The sequence below is a fragment of the Monodon monoceros genome, unplaced genomic scaffold (genome assembly GCF_005190385.1).
Source record: "Monodon monoceros isolate NGI ecotype Baffin Bay Population unplaced genomic scaffold, NGI_Narwhal_1 Super_Scaffold_7, whole genome shotgun sequence".
NCBI classification, from domain to species: Eukaryota; Metazoa; Chordata; class Mammalia; order Artiodactyla; family Monodontidae; genus Monodon; species Monodon monoceros.
Window position 1 is genome coordinate 29,369,742 of NW_021703784.1, and position 18,708 is coordinate 29,388,449.

Consider the following 18,708-nt stretch of genomic DNA (forward strand, 5'->3'; position numbering starts at 1 on the left):
TGCACCCAGAGTGGGCCACTCCCACCACAGCTCCACAGCGTTATCCCACTGTATGATCTTCCCCCAGCATCTATTTCTGGAGGCATCCAGAAATAGCAAAATTATATGGCTAGTAAATAGCTTCTTAAGTATTACCAAAGTATTACACCTAGGTTTTAGATCTCATTTTATGCTAGCATTCAATAGCAAACATTCCACAAGTAAACTAGATTTTGCCTAACCACAAAAATAATTATTTTAAATTTTAAAAAAGTTCTTACCCATGATTTCAAACCAATGATCTGATGCAGTTAAAAAGAGAATAAGATAATGTTTCAAAAAATCATGTTTTTACCATAGAAAATATGCTTAAGAATTTCAAAGAAGGGCTTCGCTGGTGGCGCAGTGTTTGAGAGAGTCCGCCTGCCGATGCAGGGGACATGGGTTCGTGCCCCGGTCCGGGAAGATCCCACATGCCGCGGAGCGGCTAGGCCCATGAGCCATGGCCACTGAGCCTGCGCGTCCGGAGCCTGTGCTCCGCAATGGGAGAGGCCACAACAGTGAGAGGCCCGCGTACCACAAAAAAAAAAAAAAAGAATTTCAAAGAATACTTACAAGTTTGTGTTCATCTTATTTATACTTCTCCAGAGATTTAGAGAAGACCTCTGAGGTATATTTTAGGTCTGTGTTTCATGATTAAATGTGGTAAAATTCTACATTTAACAAATTATAGTAGATCTAAAAATAGTGAGCTTTCATTCATTCATGCTATTCATTCATCTACCATATGTTGAATAATGATTATAATAAGACAACACGAGAGATACAAAAATTAGTAAGATACATTCCCTTACCTTCTTTGGCCACACATCTAATAAGCAAAAAAACAAAAGTTTTTTCAATCAAAAAGGACACAGAATTCTATAGGTGGATCACAGGCAGAGTTAGGAGAAGCTGCTAGGAAGCAATTCAAGTCAAACTAGGTCAAAAAAAATAGGACTTGGCCAGGCAAAGAAGTAAAAAAAGCAAATTAGGCCAAAACAACAGCCTGATTGAGAGAAGAATGAAAAGCTGGGAGTATTTGGAAAACTACCAGTAGTTTGGCATAGTTGGAATAAAAAGTATAGACAAAGATGATGCATATAAAATGGCAGGAGTAATCAGAGGTCTTTCTGATCATGAAGAGCATTTTATGCCATGTTTAAGGATAATGAAATTTTTATACTGCAGGTAATGGGTAGTCACTGAAATATATTAATCAAGGAACTGTGATGATCAGATTAACATTTTAGGAGGATCACTCCAAAATAAAGGAACTGATACAGGGGCAGGGGACCAACTGCTATAATAATGTATTTATCCAGGTACAACATGATGAAGGCCTAAGTGAAGCCACTGGCAGTAGATGTGGTTAGAAGAGAATGAATTCATGACACATTTGAGAAGTAGATTTGACAAGACTTGCTGAATAACTAACTGAATGTAAAAGTAAAGAGACATAGTAAGAATGAGTTGCAGATTTGCAGTTTGCATTACTGGACCAAGACTGTGACATCTCCAGTGTTAGGAAATAAAAGAGAAGCAGGTTATAAGGAGTGGGTGAGGAAGAGAAACAATTATTAAAGTACATAGCTACCTTTGCCTAGCATGCATGCCCCACTCAATGCATTTCTCATGGGATTATCAATCATCTAGCACTGCACACAAGGGATGAGCAGGTGACCCAAACTAACCAATCAGAATCTTTCTGGGGAAGTAACAAATACTGTAAAGGAAGGGAAGAGATATCTTTAGTCTGAGAACATAAATTGTGATAATGGTAAACCTGGAGTCGCCAATGTCTATCCTTAACACAGGGTAGAAAGAACCTATCCAAGAATAAATCCATCTCTTAAGATGGAGAGAGAGAGAGATGTCCTGGTAACACCATTCGAATCCTGAAGCTAGTCCCAATCTTTTGAACACCTCAGTTATTTAAAAGCGTAAGTTGCTTTTTTTAAGAAAAAAAAAAAAGTACTAAAGTTGGCCACTAAAAGATTCTTGACTAAAAGTTTTTTTAAAAAATGATTAAAGACAGAGCTTGAGCTACCTACAAAGCTCCAGGTAACAATATCTAACAGGAAATTAGAACTACAGAGCTCAAAACAGAGGTCAAAGGCTAGAGACACATGATATCTATTGGCAAAAAAAAAATGATTAGGTAGTGGACATTTTTGAAAGAGATTTTTTTTCTTCCACTTTTACTGATATAACTGACACACAACACTGTGTAAGTTAAGGTGTATAGCATAATGATCTGACTTACATACATCATGAAATGATTATCACAGTAAGTTTAGGGAACATCCATCATCTCATACAGGTACAAAATTAGAGAAATAGAAAAAAAATTTTTTTTCCTTGTCATGAGAATTCTTAGGATTTGCTCTCTAAGCAACTTTCATATATAACATATAGCAGTGTTAATTATATTTATCATGTTGTACATAACATCCCTAGTGCTTATTTATCTTATAACTGGAAGTTTGCACTTTTTGACTTTCATCCAATAAGAAAAAGACTATTTTTAAAACATCTATAAAACTCTATAATTTTATTTTTATTTTTAATAACCACAAGTGGGATAAGAGTAGAAACATTTTGTAAATAAAACTAAAGCTCATCTTTTGATAAGGAGAATTATATTAACAGGAATAACATAAAATAAATAAGTTAAAACATATACAGAAACACACATATCTTTGAGAGGCAGCCTTACAGCATAGACTGCCTAGATGGCAGTGTTTGAATCTTGGCTCTACCTCTTGACAGCTCTGTGACCCTGAACAAGAAACTTAATCCTTTTGTATCTCAACTTCCTTATCTACAAAAAGGGATAATACATGTACCTACTAAATAGGGTTGATTTGAAAATTAAATGAGTTAAGAGTTTAAGTGCTTTACTTGTATTAATTCTTAAATAATAATATATGAAAAACATAGTAAGTACATGTAAGTGTTGATTATTGTTATGCATTTGGGATTTAATGAAAAAATGTTTTCCCTATGCAATTTACCTTTACAATTTTATATTCTTTAGACTAATAGCAAATTAGTTTGCATTTCCTCAGCATACACTAAATGGCAGGAAGGGAAAAAAAAAATCTCAGAAATTGAATGGTATAAAGAAAACTAATTTGACACTGAACTGTCCATAAACAATAAAAAAAAATACCTAGTACATCTTCACAGGAAAAATTTATAATACTGTGAAATTTAAACCAAGAAAAATTTACAACACTGTGAAATTTAAATTAATCATATTTTTCCATCTTCTTTCTGGATGCTTTCACTCACACCTCTCCATAGTGTCTCATACTCTCCATTTATCCCCTGAGTTCCACAATATTACAAAGATCATACAATTATCTTCCAAACAAGGACACGTTTGAGAGTAAAGAAAAAATTATTAATAATCACATCAGGAGAACAGGTGTAAATCATAGTCCAAGCAATCCAGGGCATCATGGCCAAGATTTTCCCCTGCTCCTCAAGGACATAGGTCATATGAGCTTTCTGTGGCAGATAATTATTTGACTATTTCCTCACCCAGATAACACATGTGCTTCAACAGTTAGCTTAAACCAAATATGAGAATTCCAAGCACCTTTTGTTGTAAGACAAGGAATAATTTTGGACATAAAAGGTTATCCTTAGCACCAATAAGGGATTGAGCGACTATAGCCCTTGAATCTGGGAAATCCCACACTGAATCTCTGAAAAGCTTTATTGTAGTTAATGAGGAGACATGCTATATCTCTGAATCCAAAATACATTTAATTCATCACACCTAGTCATTTTTTTCTCAGGGAAGACTCCCAGAAACCCAGTTTGTACATATTTAGACATCTAACTTCATATCACATGGTAATGTTAATGAGTAGATGTTATAGACTTGTTGTATCCAACCACACACGCAACTACAAGTTTATTCTAAATCTAGTCCACCTTAGAATTAAGATAAAATGTTAACCATAATGGAAAATTCATTTCAACAAAATGACTAATTACTCTAACAAGTTTGTCCAAATGGTTTTGTTTTGTCATATAAATGCCTATGTGTCTGTAAGAAACTTGGCAATATTAAATACAAAGTAAACTAAGCTTGTCATTAAAATTAATTTCAAAGACAATATCCCCCAAATTCATCATGAAAGACAATTTAATTCAGAATACAAAAGTAAATATTTTCAATTACTATTATCAGTAAAAAATAAAAATTATTGTGATATATTTTTTCTAAAAGCCTCTGATTTGTTATGGAATAAAAAAGAAAAATTCTTAAACTAGTATTTTTTTTTTTAATCTGCAAACAATTGCTTTCTTGGAGTACTGAAAAAAGGAGTGACTATGAAACCTTGGGAAAGGAATAACAAATATGATAAAAAGTACTAGGTTGTAATGAATTTATTTACATACACATTTAGAGTTCCAGATTTGTAATTCTAGTGTGAAAAATAATGATAAAAATGTTTAAAAAATAAATTAAAGTTTAAGCCAAATCAAATTAAAAGAAGGCAAAATTGTGTAATCTTTGTTCAACGACTTCTATGCTAGTAAGACACCAATGTATAGAGTCAAAGCACAGTCAGCTGATTAACAGGTCAAATCAAACAGAATAAATTATCCAGGAATGAACAGGGACCACAATTCATACTCACAATATGAATCATATAATAATATAGCTTACACTGCCTAAGGAGAAGCATTTAATGTTTATATCTTCTTTGAGATGTGGAGTTATGGGATAAAGAAATGGTGTGTGGACAGAGAGAAGGGTTGTAGAGAGGAAAGAAAACACTGGTAATATAGAGTATAAACTGTTGAGATAAAAAGAACAGAAAAAACAAAACATATTTTCAAGGGAGAAATGTTATCTTCCAAATCCTGTATCAGAAAGGTAAACTAAAGTAATGGTAAAAAAAATCAAACTTCATACAAAGAAATGATTTGCTTGTATACAAGATTTTGAATTTGGTTTTCACACTCACTGATAATTAAGGTATAATTGCTTCAACTTTAAATAATTACTTTTTGGAAACATATACTATGTAAAAGAACAATTTTCCAAAATATGCACATGGTAATCTTTAACTTATAGCCCAAAACTTATCCATCTTCACTTTCCATAACTTTGTAAAACAAAATGAAATAAAAGTATAAAGTTTTTATTTTTAAAATATACTCTAGATGAAAGAACTATATAACCAAATGAATCAAGTATCCCTAAAACATTTCTATTATTATCAGGAAGTTCAATTTAAAATATTTTGCCATCAAAATGATACCATTTTTATTTATACTTTTGTATTAAGGTAAAAAATAAATTACACTGAAAATTTTAGAGACGCTACCTGAATCACAAATGGATTTTTATTAGCAAAATATTTTTTACTTTTACTTAACTAAGACTAACTGTGAAAGCCTAAGGATTTGAAGAAGGTAGTTCATGGAGCAAGCTTCAAAAAAAAACATTTCTAATGAGAAGATTAAAGTAGATTAATTACCTGCAAGATAACAAGAGCATTTTCTATGGAAAGGTCATCTGATGGTAGGCCTTCACTTTTCCAAATTAACTGTTCACTTTCAGTACAAAGAAACCTCCTCAGATCAAATTCTGAAAAATTAAGATATCGATAATACTTTACTACAATAATCTTATGCTTGATAAAAGAAAGGGAATAAAACTATTTATAATATACTCAGACAAAAGTCCCATGATCATTCTTAATACGCAATCCATTCTTCTGCATTTAGAATCAGAAACTAAAGAGGAAAAACGTTTTAAAAAGTGCAAAGGAATGAAACTCAAATTATATTTCTTCTATCAAATGAATGTTTCACAACTATAATAATTTGCGAAAACCACAAAATTCACAAAGAATTTTGGAATTCCTACATCTCATCTTACCATATGAAATTAGTGTAAAAATTAATAAAATGTTTAACTGCATTCATACAACATCAAAATAATTCAGTGGTGTCAGTTTCAAAAAGAGATTTTATGGGTAGAAGAGTCATTATAATAAAGCAATTCTCAGAACATCTGTAGAATTTAGCAAATCTAAAGTAGCTATGGTATCCTTTAACTTACAGAAAATTTTCCCCATTTAAAAAAAAGTAAAATGACAAAAATCAAAAGATGTGCTTTTTAGTATACTGAAATTTCAAATTTATGAATAACTAAATACAAACTTTCAAGACCAGCTGACTTGGTCCATTCTACCAAACAGGTTTTTCTCAGACCCTCAGGAGCAGCAGAAAGATATGTAATAAATGCAGCAGCTAGCTGAGCTCTTTTAGGAAGAGTAGCTAATTCCTCTGTTATCTCTGTAACCTGGAAAAAAAAGGAGAGAGAGAGCAACATACGGATATGTTCTAAGATAGAAAAAAAATATTGATAGCTTCACAAATTGAAGTTCTGCCTATAGAAAAAATCATTTATTGGTTTAAAGTAATAACATGTCTGAACAAAATTGTCGAAATGTAAAAATACCAGCAAGACCTCAGACCTTGCTGTGATATTAAAACAATGTATAAAATCCCAACATATCTGTAAAGAAGAATATATTTTGTCATTGAAATTTCCTAATAATTCTAATAAACACTGTGAATTAGCATCACTTTGAAAAACATGATTTAGATACACAGAGTATGAGCAAAGGTAAAAAACAAAAATTAAGCACGGAGACTCTTTAATTAGAAGCATAGTGTGGCTAATGCATAAGCCTGAGCAGAAAGAGTACCAAAATAGGAATAATGAAAAGAGAAACACAGAATTGACTGGAAGGAGGAAGATTTGAAAGTCTTCCTATGCCATGCAAAGTTGCTTCAGTTTTAACCTGTGGTAATAATGAGCCACTGAAAGTGTTTAAACAGAGCAGTGAGTCATGTAATGAGACTGGGTTTTAGAAAGATAATTCAGCTGACAAATAAGAATCAACTAATTAAAGGGTCAGATAGGAGAAAGACAAGGCAGGAGAATTCAGGTGAAAAAAGAAAAAGAAGAGAATTAAGGAGGGAAGACAAATATGAGGGATATTTGCAAAGGGATACAAATTAATAGAAGGAGTCTAAGATAATCCACATATTTTTAGTTTTGATGCCTATAAGAAAGATGCCTTATGAGACATAGGAAATAAAAGAGATTTCATATGAGAAAAGAAAATAAGTTAATTTAGACATGTATTTGAGTTCCGGAGACAGCTGAATGCCAATATCTAAGGTGTAGTTACAAATATGAATTTAAAAGTCAGCAGATTAGAAACATAGCTCTGGTCAGCATCATCATTTGGGTGATATTCTTAAGACTGGATGAGAATTCCTAGAATATCTGCAGAGAAAGGAGCTGAGGAAGAGAATACTGAGGGGGCAATTGACATTATTGGATAAGCAGATGAGGAGGATCCAGCAAAGGCAGGAATCTAACTGCTTAAAACAAAAACAAAATCAAAACAAATGAACAAAAACAAGAGACAACACTTTAACAAAGTTGAAATAAGAGAGAATCTCAAACACAAATAAATACCTGACAGTGTCAAATCCTAAGAGGACTGTCTTGGTAAAGGTAAGTCCAAAAAAGGCTCTAAACAGTACTAAATTTTCCACAACTCATTTTTACCACTACCTTTTCCTAACTAAAAGAGGAATAGGATGCTTTGTCTAAAATCCATTCATATAAAGATATTTTGCTTAAAGATTAATTCACAGCAGAGCTTCAAGATGGCGGGGGAGTAAGACGTGGAGATCACCTTCCTCCCCACAAATACATCAGAAATACATCTACATGTGGAACAACTCCTACAGAAAACCTACTGAACGCTGGTAGAAGACCTCAGACTTTCTAAAAGGCAAAAAGCTCCCCATGTACCTGGGTAGGGCAAAAGAAAAAAGAAAAAACAGAGACAAAAGAATAGGGACGGGACCTGCACCAGTGGGAGGGAGCTGTGAAGTCGGAAAAATTTCCACGCACTAGGAAGCCCCTTCACTGGTGGAGACAGGGGGTGGGGGGGGGAAGCTTCAGGTTCATGGAGAAGAGTGCAGCAACAGGGTGCGGAGGGCAAAGTGGAGAGATTCCTGCACAGAGGATCGGTGCCGACCAGCACTCACCAGTCTGAGAGGCTTGTCTGCTCACCCACAGGGACAGGTGGGGGCTGGGAGTGGAGACTCGGGTTTCAGAGGTCAGATCCCAGGGAGGGAACTTGGGTTGGCTGTGTGAACACAGCCGGCAGGGGGCTAGTGCGCCTCAGCTAGACGGGAGGGAGTCCGGTAAAATGTCTGGAACTGCGTAAGAGGCAAGACACCATTGTTTTGTAGTGTGCAAGGAGACGGGATTCAGAGCACCATGTAAATGAGCTCCAGAGACAGGCGCAAGCCGTGGCTATCAGCGCAGACACCAGAGATGGGCATGAGACACTAAGGCTGCTGCTACTGCCACCAAGAAGCCTGTGTACAAGCACAGGTCACTATCCACACCTCCCCTCCCGGCAGCCTGTGCAGCCCACCACTGCCAGGGTCCTGTGATCCAGGAACAACTTCCCCAGGAGAACACATGGCATGCCTCAGGCTGTTGCAACAAAATGCTGACCTCTGCCGCTGTAGGTTCAACCCACATTCCGTACCCCTCCCTCCCCCTGGCTTGAGTAAGCCAGAGACCCCTAATACGCTGCTGCTTTAATCCTGTCCCATCTGGGCAGGGAACAGATGCCCTCAAGCGACCTACAAGCAGAGGCAGGGCCAAATCCAAAGCTGAACCCCAGGAGCTGGGCGAACAAAGAAGAAAAAGGGAAATCTCTCCATGAAGCCTCAGAAGCAGCGGATTAAAACTCCACAGTCAACTTGACGTACCCTGCATCTTTGGAAAATCTGAATATACAATGAAACATCCCAAAACTGAGGCAGTGGACTTTGGGAGTAACTGCAGACTTGGGGTTTGCTTTCTGCATATAATTTGTTTCTGGTTTTATGTTTATCTTACTTTAGTATTTAGAGCTTATTATCACTGGCAGATTTACTTACTGATTTGGTTGAATTCTTCCTTTTTATACATATATAAATATTTTTCCTTTTTCTCCTTTTGTGACTGTGTATGGATATGCTTCTTTGTGTAATTTTGTCTGTATAGCTTTGCTTCTATCATTCGTCTTAGGGTTCTGTGTGGTGGCTTTTTTTTTTTTTTTTTAGTATACATTTTACTGCTTGTTATCATTGGTGGATTTGTTTTTTGGATTGGTTGCTCTCTCTTTTTTTATTATTTTTTTATTTTTTTATTTTTAATAATATTTTTTACTTTTCAATTTAATTTTTTTCTTTCTTTCTTTTTTTTCTCCCTTTTCTTCTGAGCCATGTGGCTGACAGAGTCTTGCTGTTCCAGCCAGGTGTCAAGCCTGAGCATCTGAGGTGGGAGAGCTGAGTTCAGGACATGGGTCCACCAGAGACTTCCCGGCCCCACCCGTAATATCAAACAGCAAAAGCTCTCTCAGAGATCTCCATCTCAACGCAAAGGCCCAGCTCCACTAAATGACCAGCAAGCTACAGCACCCTATGCCAAACAACTAGCAAGAGAGGAACACAACCCCACGCGTTACCAGAGAGGCAGCCTAAAATCATAATAAGGTTACAGACAACCCAAAACACACCAACAGACATGGTCCTGCCCACCAGAAAGACAAGATCCAGCCTCATCCACCAGAACACAGGCACCAGTCCCCTCCCCCAGGAAACCTACACAACCCACTGAACCAACCTTACCCACTGGAGGCAGACACCAAAAACAACAGGAACTACGAACCTGCAGCCTGCGAAAAGGAGACCCCAAACACAGTAAGTTAAGAAAATGAGAAGACAGAGAAATACACAACAGATGAAGGAGCAATGTAAAAACCCACCAGACCAAACAAATGAAGAGGAAATAGTCAGTCTACCTGAAAAAGAGTTCAGAGTAATGATAGTAAAGATGATCCAAAATCCTGGAAATAGAATGGAGAAAATACAAGAAACGTTTAACAAGGACCTAGAAGAACTAAAGAGCAAACAAACAATGATGAACAACACAAAAAATGAAATTAAAAATTCTCTAGAAGGAATCAATAGCAGAATAACTGAGGCAGAAGAACAAATAAGTGACCTGAAAGTTAAAACAGTGGAAATAACTGTTGCATAGCAGAATAAAGAAAAAAGAATGAAAAGAATTGAAGACAGTCTCATAGACCTCTGGGACAACATTAAATGCACCAACATTCGAATTATAGGGGTCCCAGAAGAAGAAGAGAAAAAGAGAGGGACTGAGAAAATATTTGAAGAGATTATAGTTGAAAACTTCCCTAATATGGGAAAGGAAATAGTCAATCAAGTCCAGGAAGCACAGAGAGTCCCATACAGGATAAATCCAAGGAAAAATACTCCACGACACATATTAATCAAACTATTAAAAATGAAATACAAATAAAAAATATTAAAAGCAGCAAGGGAAAAGCAACAAATAACATACAAGGGAATCCCCATAAGGTTAACAGCTGATCTTTCAGCAGAAACTCTGCAAACCAGAAGGGAGTGGGAGGACATATTTAAAGTGATGAGAGAAAAACCTACAACCAAGATTACTCTACCCAGAAAGGATATCATTCAGATTCGATGGAGAAATTAAACCTTTACAGACAAGCAAAAGCTAAGAGCATTTAGCACCATCAAACCAGTTTAACAACAAATCCTAAAGGAACTTCTCTAGGCAGGAAACACAAGAGAAGGAAAAGACCTACAATAATCCAAAACAATTAATAAAATGGTAATAGGAACACATATATTGATAACTACCTTAAATGTAAATGGATTAAGTGCTCCAACCAAAACACATAGACACCTGAATGGGTACAAAAACAAGACCTATATATATGCAGTCTACAACAGACCCACTTCAGACCCAGGGACACATACAAACTGAAAGTGAGGGGATGGAAAAAGATATTCCATGCAAATACAAATCAGAAGGAAGATGGAGTAGCAATTCTCGTATCAGACAAAATAGACTTTAAAATAAAGACTATTACAAGAGACAAAGAAGGACACTACATAATGATCAAGGGATCAATCCAAGAAGAAGATATAACAATTGTAAATATTTATACACCCAACATAGGAGCACCTCAATACTTAAGGCGAATACTAACAGCCATAAACAGGGAAATCGATAGTAACACAATCATAGTAGGGGACTTTAACATCCCACTTTCACCAATGGATAGATCATCCAAAATGAAAATAAAAAAGGAAACACAAACATTAAATGATACCTTAAACAAGATGGACTTAATTGATATTTAAAGGACATTCCATCCAAAAACAACAGAATACTCTTTCTTCTCAAGTGCTAATGGAATATTCTCCAGGATAGATCATATCATGGGTCACAAATCAAGCCTTGGTAAATTTAAGAAAATTGAAATCCTATCAAGTATCTTTTCCGACCACAATGCTATGAAACTAGATATCAACTACAGGAAAAAATCTGTAAAAAAATACAAACACATGAAGGCTAAACAATACACTACTAAATAACCAAGAGATCATTGAAGAAATCAAAGGAAAAAACCTAGAAACAAGTGACAATGAAAGCACTACGACCCAAAACCTAGGGGATGCAGCAAAAGCAGTTCTAAGAGGGAGGTTTATAGCAATATAATCCTACCTCAAGAAACAAGAAATATCTCAAATAAACAACCTAAACTTACACCTTAAGCAATCAGAGAAAGAAGAACAAAAAAATCCCAAAGTTAACAGAAGGAAAGAAATCATAAATATCAGATTAGAAATAAATGAAAAAGAAATGGAGAAAAAAATAGCTAAGATCAATAAAACTAAAAGCTGGTTCTTTGAGAAGATAAACAAAATTGATAAACCACTAGCCAGACTCATCAAGAATAAAAGGGAGAAGACTCAAATCAACAGAATTAGAAATGAAAAAGGCGAAGTAACAACTGACACTGCAGAGAAACAGAGGATCATGAGAGATTACTACAAGCAACTATATGCCAATGATATGGACAACTTGGAAGAAATGAACAAATTCTTAGAAAAGCACAACCTCCCGAGACTGAACCAGGAAGAAACAGAAAATATAAACGGGCCAATCACAAGCACTGAAATTGAAACTGTGATTAAAAATCTTCCAACAGGGCTTCCCTGGTGGCACAGTGTTGAGAGTCCGCCTACCGATGCAGGGGACACGGGTTCGTGCCCTGGTCCAGGAAGATCCCACATGCCGCAGAGCGGCTGGGCCCATGAGCCATGGCCGCTGAGCCTGTGCGTCCAGAGCCTGTGCTCTGCAACGGGAGAGGCCACAACAGTGAGAGGCTCGCGTACTGCAAAAAAAAAAAAAATCTTCCAACAAACAAAAGCTCAGGACCTGATGGATTCACAGGCAAATTCTATTAAACATTTAGAGAAGAGCTAACACCTACCCTTCTGAACCTCTTCCAAAATATAGTAGAGGGAGGAACTCTCCTAAACTCATCGTACGAGGCCACCATCACCCTGATAACAAAACCAAAGATGTCACCAAAAAAGAAAATTAGACCAATATCACTGATAAACATAAATGCAAAAATCCTCAACAAAATACTAGCAAACAGAATCCAGCAGCACATTAAAAGGATCATACACCCTGATCAAGTGGGGTTTATTCCAGTAATGCAAGGATTCTTCAATATACGCAAATCAATCAATGTGATAAAGCATATTAACGAATTGAAGGAGAAAACCATATGATCATCTCAATAGACATAGAAAAAGCTTTCGACAAAATTCAACACCCACTTATGATAAGAACTCTACAGAACATAGGTATAGAGGGAACTTACCTCAACATAATAAAGGCCATATATAACAAACCCACAGCCAACATCATTCTCAATGGTGAAAAACTGAAACCATTTCCACTAAGATCAGGAACAAGACAAGGTTGCCCACTCTCACCACTCTTATTCAACATAGTTTTGGAAGTTTTAGCCACAGCAATCAGACAAGAAAAAGAAATAAAACGAATCCAAATCGGAAAAGAAGAAGTAAAACTGTCACTGTTTGCAGATGACATGATACTATTCATAGAGAATCGCAATGATGCTACCAGAAAACTACTAGAGCTAATCAATGAATTTGCTAAAGTAGCAGGATACAAAATTAATGCACAGAAATCTCCTGCATTCCTATACACTAATGATGAAAAATCTGAAAGAGAAATTAAGGAAATACTCCCATTTACCACTGCAACAAAAAGAATAAAATACCTAGGAATAAACCTACCTAAGGAGACAAAAGACCTGTATGCAGAAAACTCTAACACACTGATGAAAGAAATTAAAGATGATACAAACAGATGGAGAGATATACCATGTGCTTGGATTGGAAGAATCAACTCTGTGAAAATGACTATACCACCCAAAGCAATCTACAGATTCAGTGCAATCCCTATCAAACTACCAATGGCATTTTTCACAGAACTAGAACAAAAAATTTCACAATTTTTATGGAAACACAAAATACCCCGAATAGCCAAAGCAATCTTGAGAAAGAAAACTGGAGCTGGAGGAATCAGGCTCCCTGTCTTCAGACTATACTACAAAGCCACAGTAATCAAGACAGAATGGTATTGCCACAAAAACAGAAATATAGATCAATGGAACAGGATAGAAAGCCCAGAGATCAACCCACGCACATGTGGTCACCTTATTTTTGACAAAGGAGGCAAGAATATACAATGGTGGAAAGTCTACAAGGAGAACTACAATACGACCCAGTAATCCCACTACTGGGCATATACCCTGAGAAAACCATAATTCAAAAAGAGACATGTACCACAATGTTCATTGCAGCACTATTTACAATATACAGGACATGTAAGCAACCTAAGTGTCCATCAACAGATGAATGGATACAGAAGATGTGGCACATATATACAATGGAATATTCCTCAGGCATAAAAAGAAACGAAACTGAGTTATTTGTAATGAGGTAGATGGACATAGATACTGTCATACGGAGTGAAGTAAGTCAGAAAGAGAAAAACAAATACCGTATGCTAACACACATATATGGAATCTAAAAAAAATGGTTCTGAAGAACCTAGGGGCAGGACAGGAATAAAGACGCAGACATAGAGAATGGACTTGAGGACACAGGGAGGGGAAAGAGTAAGCTGGGACAAAGTGATAGAGTGGCATGGACATATATACACTACCAAATGTAAAACAGATAGCTAGTGGGAAGCAGTCACATAGCACAGGGAGATCAGCTCGGTGCTTTCTGTCCACCTACCTAGAGGGGTGGGATAGGAAGTGTGGGAGGGAGCCGCAAGCAGGAGGAGATATGGGGATATATGTTTATGTATAGCTGATTCACTTTGTTATACAGCAGAAACTAACTCACCAGTGTAAAGCAATTATACTCCAATAAAGATGTTAAAAAAAAAAGATTAATTCACATCATGGCCATTAATATCTAGATAATTTATCCTAAGCCAGGGCTGAAATTTAATGGATATTTTTCCTTTTCATTTTGTTAACAAATACATTATCTTACACATTTCCTGTGTTTTAAACAATGCCTCTTTATGACCTCTCTTTCAAACAAACCTGCGCATTCCACCTCTTGTGTTCTCTGTCAAGCTGATTAATCAAGACTTCTGCAGCTTTAATTGTTTCTTGTGCTTTGCTTACTTCGGCTTCAAGTTTGGCAGCTTCTGAAGTCCTGCTCTGAAATCTATGAAAACATTAAAGTTTAATTAAAGACAACTGGATTTAAGATAGATTTAATTAAATTATGCTTATATAGTAAAGTGAACTTTTATACAATAATTTAATTAACTATAATATTGATAATATTTGCATATAAAATATCATTAATGTAAGAGACACAATACCAACACATACATTTAAAGGGGAACATTCTCACAGGGCGTTGATGTCCTACTACATTATGTATAAACTTATGAATAAGACATTCAAAGGCCCAGTCATAATATTGATCTATCTTTTCAGTTTTATTTCATTTTACTCAATTCAGTAAAACTATATGTCAATATCGGAAGAATTTTATATTTTCAGACAATGCCCTATCTTTTATCTGCTGTGCCCTTCAACACGATGTTCCATTTGCCTAGAATACTTTCCACCTCCTTCCTTATCCCTATCTCACCCCTCACTCTAACTCCCTCAAATATATACCTATCAAAAATATAAATAAAATCTTAAAGCTCACCTGATATATTCAGCCCATCAGATATGTTCTCTCCCTATGTGCCCATTTGCTAAAGTTTAAAACTTTTAAATTATTTTCCTTAAAAATACTTGTACATATATATTATTTTATTAAATATAATAGTAATATTCCTATTACTTAGTCCTTCGACAAATATGTAAGTGCCTTCAAAATGCTCAGGATTCTGCCAATTCTCAGAATAGTTGAAAATAAGTATTACAATTCTCATTTTATAAATATGGAGACTTAAATCCAAACAGATTATTGCACAGGTCTCCCCAACAGTAAGCAGAGGATCTAAAATTCATATATGGGTGTGTCTGATATAAAGTTCCAGGCATTTTACAGTACTTTTATTGCCTCTCTAAGTGCTCTATTCCTCCCTTCCCTAGACATAAGACTCTAGGAGCCACTTGCCCAAAATGGTAGCCACATAAATAAAATTAAAAATTCAATTCCTCAGTCACATTATCCACAAGGTCCTCAGTAATATTATTCAGAAGGTTTTCATAATAATCCTTCCAAAATACTGGTAGTATAGTATAGTGACTAAGAAAAGGAACTTCATGGAGTCAAATACAAGATCTAATGCTTGCTTAGTCATTTACTAACTGCTTAACTTAGGCAAATAAATTTTTCCAATCTTTAGCTTCCTAGTCTGCAAAATGTAAGAATATCCACCTCTCAGTGTTGTTTTAAGTATTAAAAATGATAAATATGTAAAGTGCCTAGGACAACACCTGACACATGCAAATGACTAACAAATGGAGTCAAACATTGGTATCATAAGCTAACCACTCAATAAATATTTGACAATTATCTGAGTATTATTAAGCACTGATTCGGAGCATGTAACACTGAAAATAATATATTATTTTCCTTATACTTCTCTAATTATACCAGGAAGGAAATTATGTGATTTCATTTCTGTATGTCTAACATAAAAAACATTCAGGAATATGAAAAACATTGAATTTATGGGTTTGAAGATTTTTTTGTTTATTCTCTATAAATAAATATATATAAATGTAAAAGAGATAACTGTTTTCTAACGCTGTAGAGAAAAAAATTCATAGTTTTCAGTCTGATGAATTTTTTTCTTGGTGCAATAATTTGCATTTCTTTCATAAGAAAGAAAAGGATACATAACACACCACTTAAAGAAAAAATATGTTTATAGAAAAGTTTTACTCTCATAAAACTGAAAGCAAGTGATAACATATGCTATATTTAATGACACATTCTCCAGTTTTCCAATCTTCACAATTCTTAAAGGAAAATGCTTCCACATTTATAATAATTCCCATACCAATATTTTCTATCCTATATTAAAAAGCAATCACAGGAACACAGAGGTACATGAAAGGTTTTAAGATTAATCACATTCATAAATGCTTCTTAAATTTGAGAATAATATTTGCATGAAGGAATATTTTTTAATACCAAAAAGGGCAAAGTTAAAAAGACAAAAATTTTTTAACATGATCATATACCTCTGGAAATATTATGCAATAGGTGGTCCTATAGCATCATCTGAAATAAAGGAGTCTAAAATCTTGAAGTCAAAATTATAAAGAAATGGGAATTCCAAATGTAAACACTCCCAGCATTAACACATTACATTCAATTCTTCCTGCTCAATTTTCCAATGCTTGGGAATACAGAAACTTAAAATATTTTTGTTCTTATTAAATGTTTTTAAAAAGGAAGACATTCTATATTATTTTACATCCTTCCCCCTTTTAGAGATACCAAAAAATTAAGACAGTGATTATAACTAAGATTTTCAAAATTTAAGTATTAGTTGAGGTATGTTTTCAAATATTCAAAATACATTTCAAAACTTAACTTACTTTTCTCTGAGTTCTGACACTTTTTGACCAACAGAATTAAGAAGCTCCTCTAGTTTCCTTTTTCTGTCTTCAGTTTTCCGCAAATTTCTAAAATATAATTCAATTTTATAAGTCATTCTACTTTAGTTATCAACAAAAAGCCACAACAGCACCTTAAAATGTAATTGTGCAGTAAATAAATGACAATGAAAACTATCAATAATTCAGTAGTTATAATACCTTCACTTAGAATTTGATTTGAAAAGCCATGCTATAATTTAAGTGTATTCTCTGACCTAACCATACCACTTCCAGGAATCTATATTTTAAAACACTTATGCCCACAGATTTCTAGATAAAAATGGAAGACTAAAAGTATTCACTTATCTTCTATCCCTTCTAAAATCCTACTAAAATGAAACCAAGGGAATAAATTAAAACATACACGCACAAGAAAAAAGACAAAGAAAGAGAAAAGTACTACAAAGGAGTAATTTTAATAAAATTCTGAAAGGTGATAACTGACATACCAAAATACAAAAGGGCAAAAGTTAAATGACTGCAAGAAGATAGGTGAAAAGAAGTATTCAAAAATGTTCAGGAAATGTAGACAACAGGTACCTCTGAAGAAAATAATAGAGCTAAATACAGAAGATTGTTTAATAATTGATAATACAACATTTGACCTCAGAATCCCTCCTGCATTGAGAGCAGACTATCCTCTACATACATCCCTGAAAGTCAAACCTTATGCCCCTTACCCACCCCCAACCACCCCTACTCAATCCCTAGGCAGAAGATATTAGGATTCTTCTAGAGAAATGACTGGCTTACCCCTCTCAAAAATACCCACAAATATTGAGAAGTTGTCATCAAATGGCCAGTCCACACTGCCATGCACTGCTGGGCATTTGTGCATTGCACAAATCAACTTGAGTTTTTGTCTAAACACAGATTGCAAGGTCTCATTCCCCAGCATATCTGATTCAATAAGCCTTGATGGAGATCAAAAATTTGCTCTTTTAACAATTTCCCAGGTAACATTGATGCTGCTGGTTCAGGGACCACATTTTGAGAACTACTATAATAGAATAAGGCCTTCAAAATCATGAGATTAATTTATTTCTAGTCTAGTATTTTAAACCCAGCCCAATTATAATCACATATAATAGTATATAATACAGATAATTTTAGACATGCAAATCTCAAAATATTTTTTATCCCATATAACCTTGCTTAAGAAGCTACTATGGAGGATGTGTTCCAGAAAAATGAGGGACTAACTATGAAAGAGAAAGACAAAGACCCAAAATAAGAGAATATGATCAGAAAAGAGACAAATATAACCCCAGAATAATGGTGAAAAGCAATCTCAAGATAACTTAAGCTGTAGACTGCAGGCCTGGGGAAGAACTAACTCACCTTGAAACAGGAGGACAAAAGGCTCTAAGTAGGAGAGTACTAAGAAAAAATTAAATAGAACACATAGATTCCAAATACGTTTTAGGGTCTGACAAAAAGACTATGGATAAATATGTGATACATAAACAGAAAAAAAATAATCAATTGAAAAAATAAGGCAATTATTAAGCATAACAAAAGGTATACA

The 18,708-nt window shown here is 34.9% G+C and overlaps 1 protein-coding gene across 1 annotated transcript in view; it reads right to left on the reverse strand.

The window, feature by feature from the left end:
• DYNC2H1 (dynein cytoplasmic 2 heavy chain 1) overlaps window positions 1-18,708 on the reverse strand; it is a 364,114-nt gene that overhangs the window by 212,103 nt on the left and 133,303 nt on the right. Inside the window, exons 60-63 of the mRNA XM_029208148.1 lie at window positions 17,121-17,207; window positions 14,643-14,769; window positions 6,214-6,355; window positions 5,526-5,635 (exon numbers count right to left, since the gene is read on the reverse strand). Coding sequence (XP_029063981.1) covers window positions 5,526-5,635; window positions 6,214-6,355; window positions 14,643-14,769; window positions 17,121-17,207 — 466 coding nt within the window. The remainder of the gene's footprint in view (window positions 1-5,525; window positions 5,636-6,213; window positions 6,356-14,642; window positions 14,770-17,120; window positions 17,208-18,708) is intronic.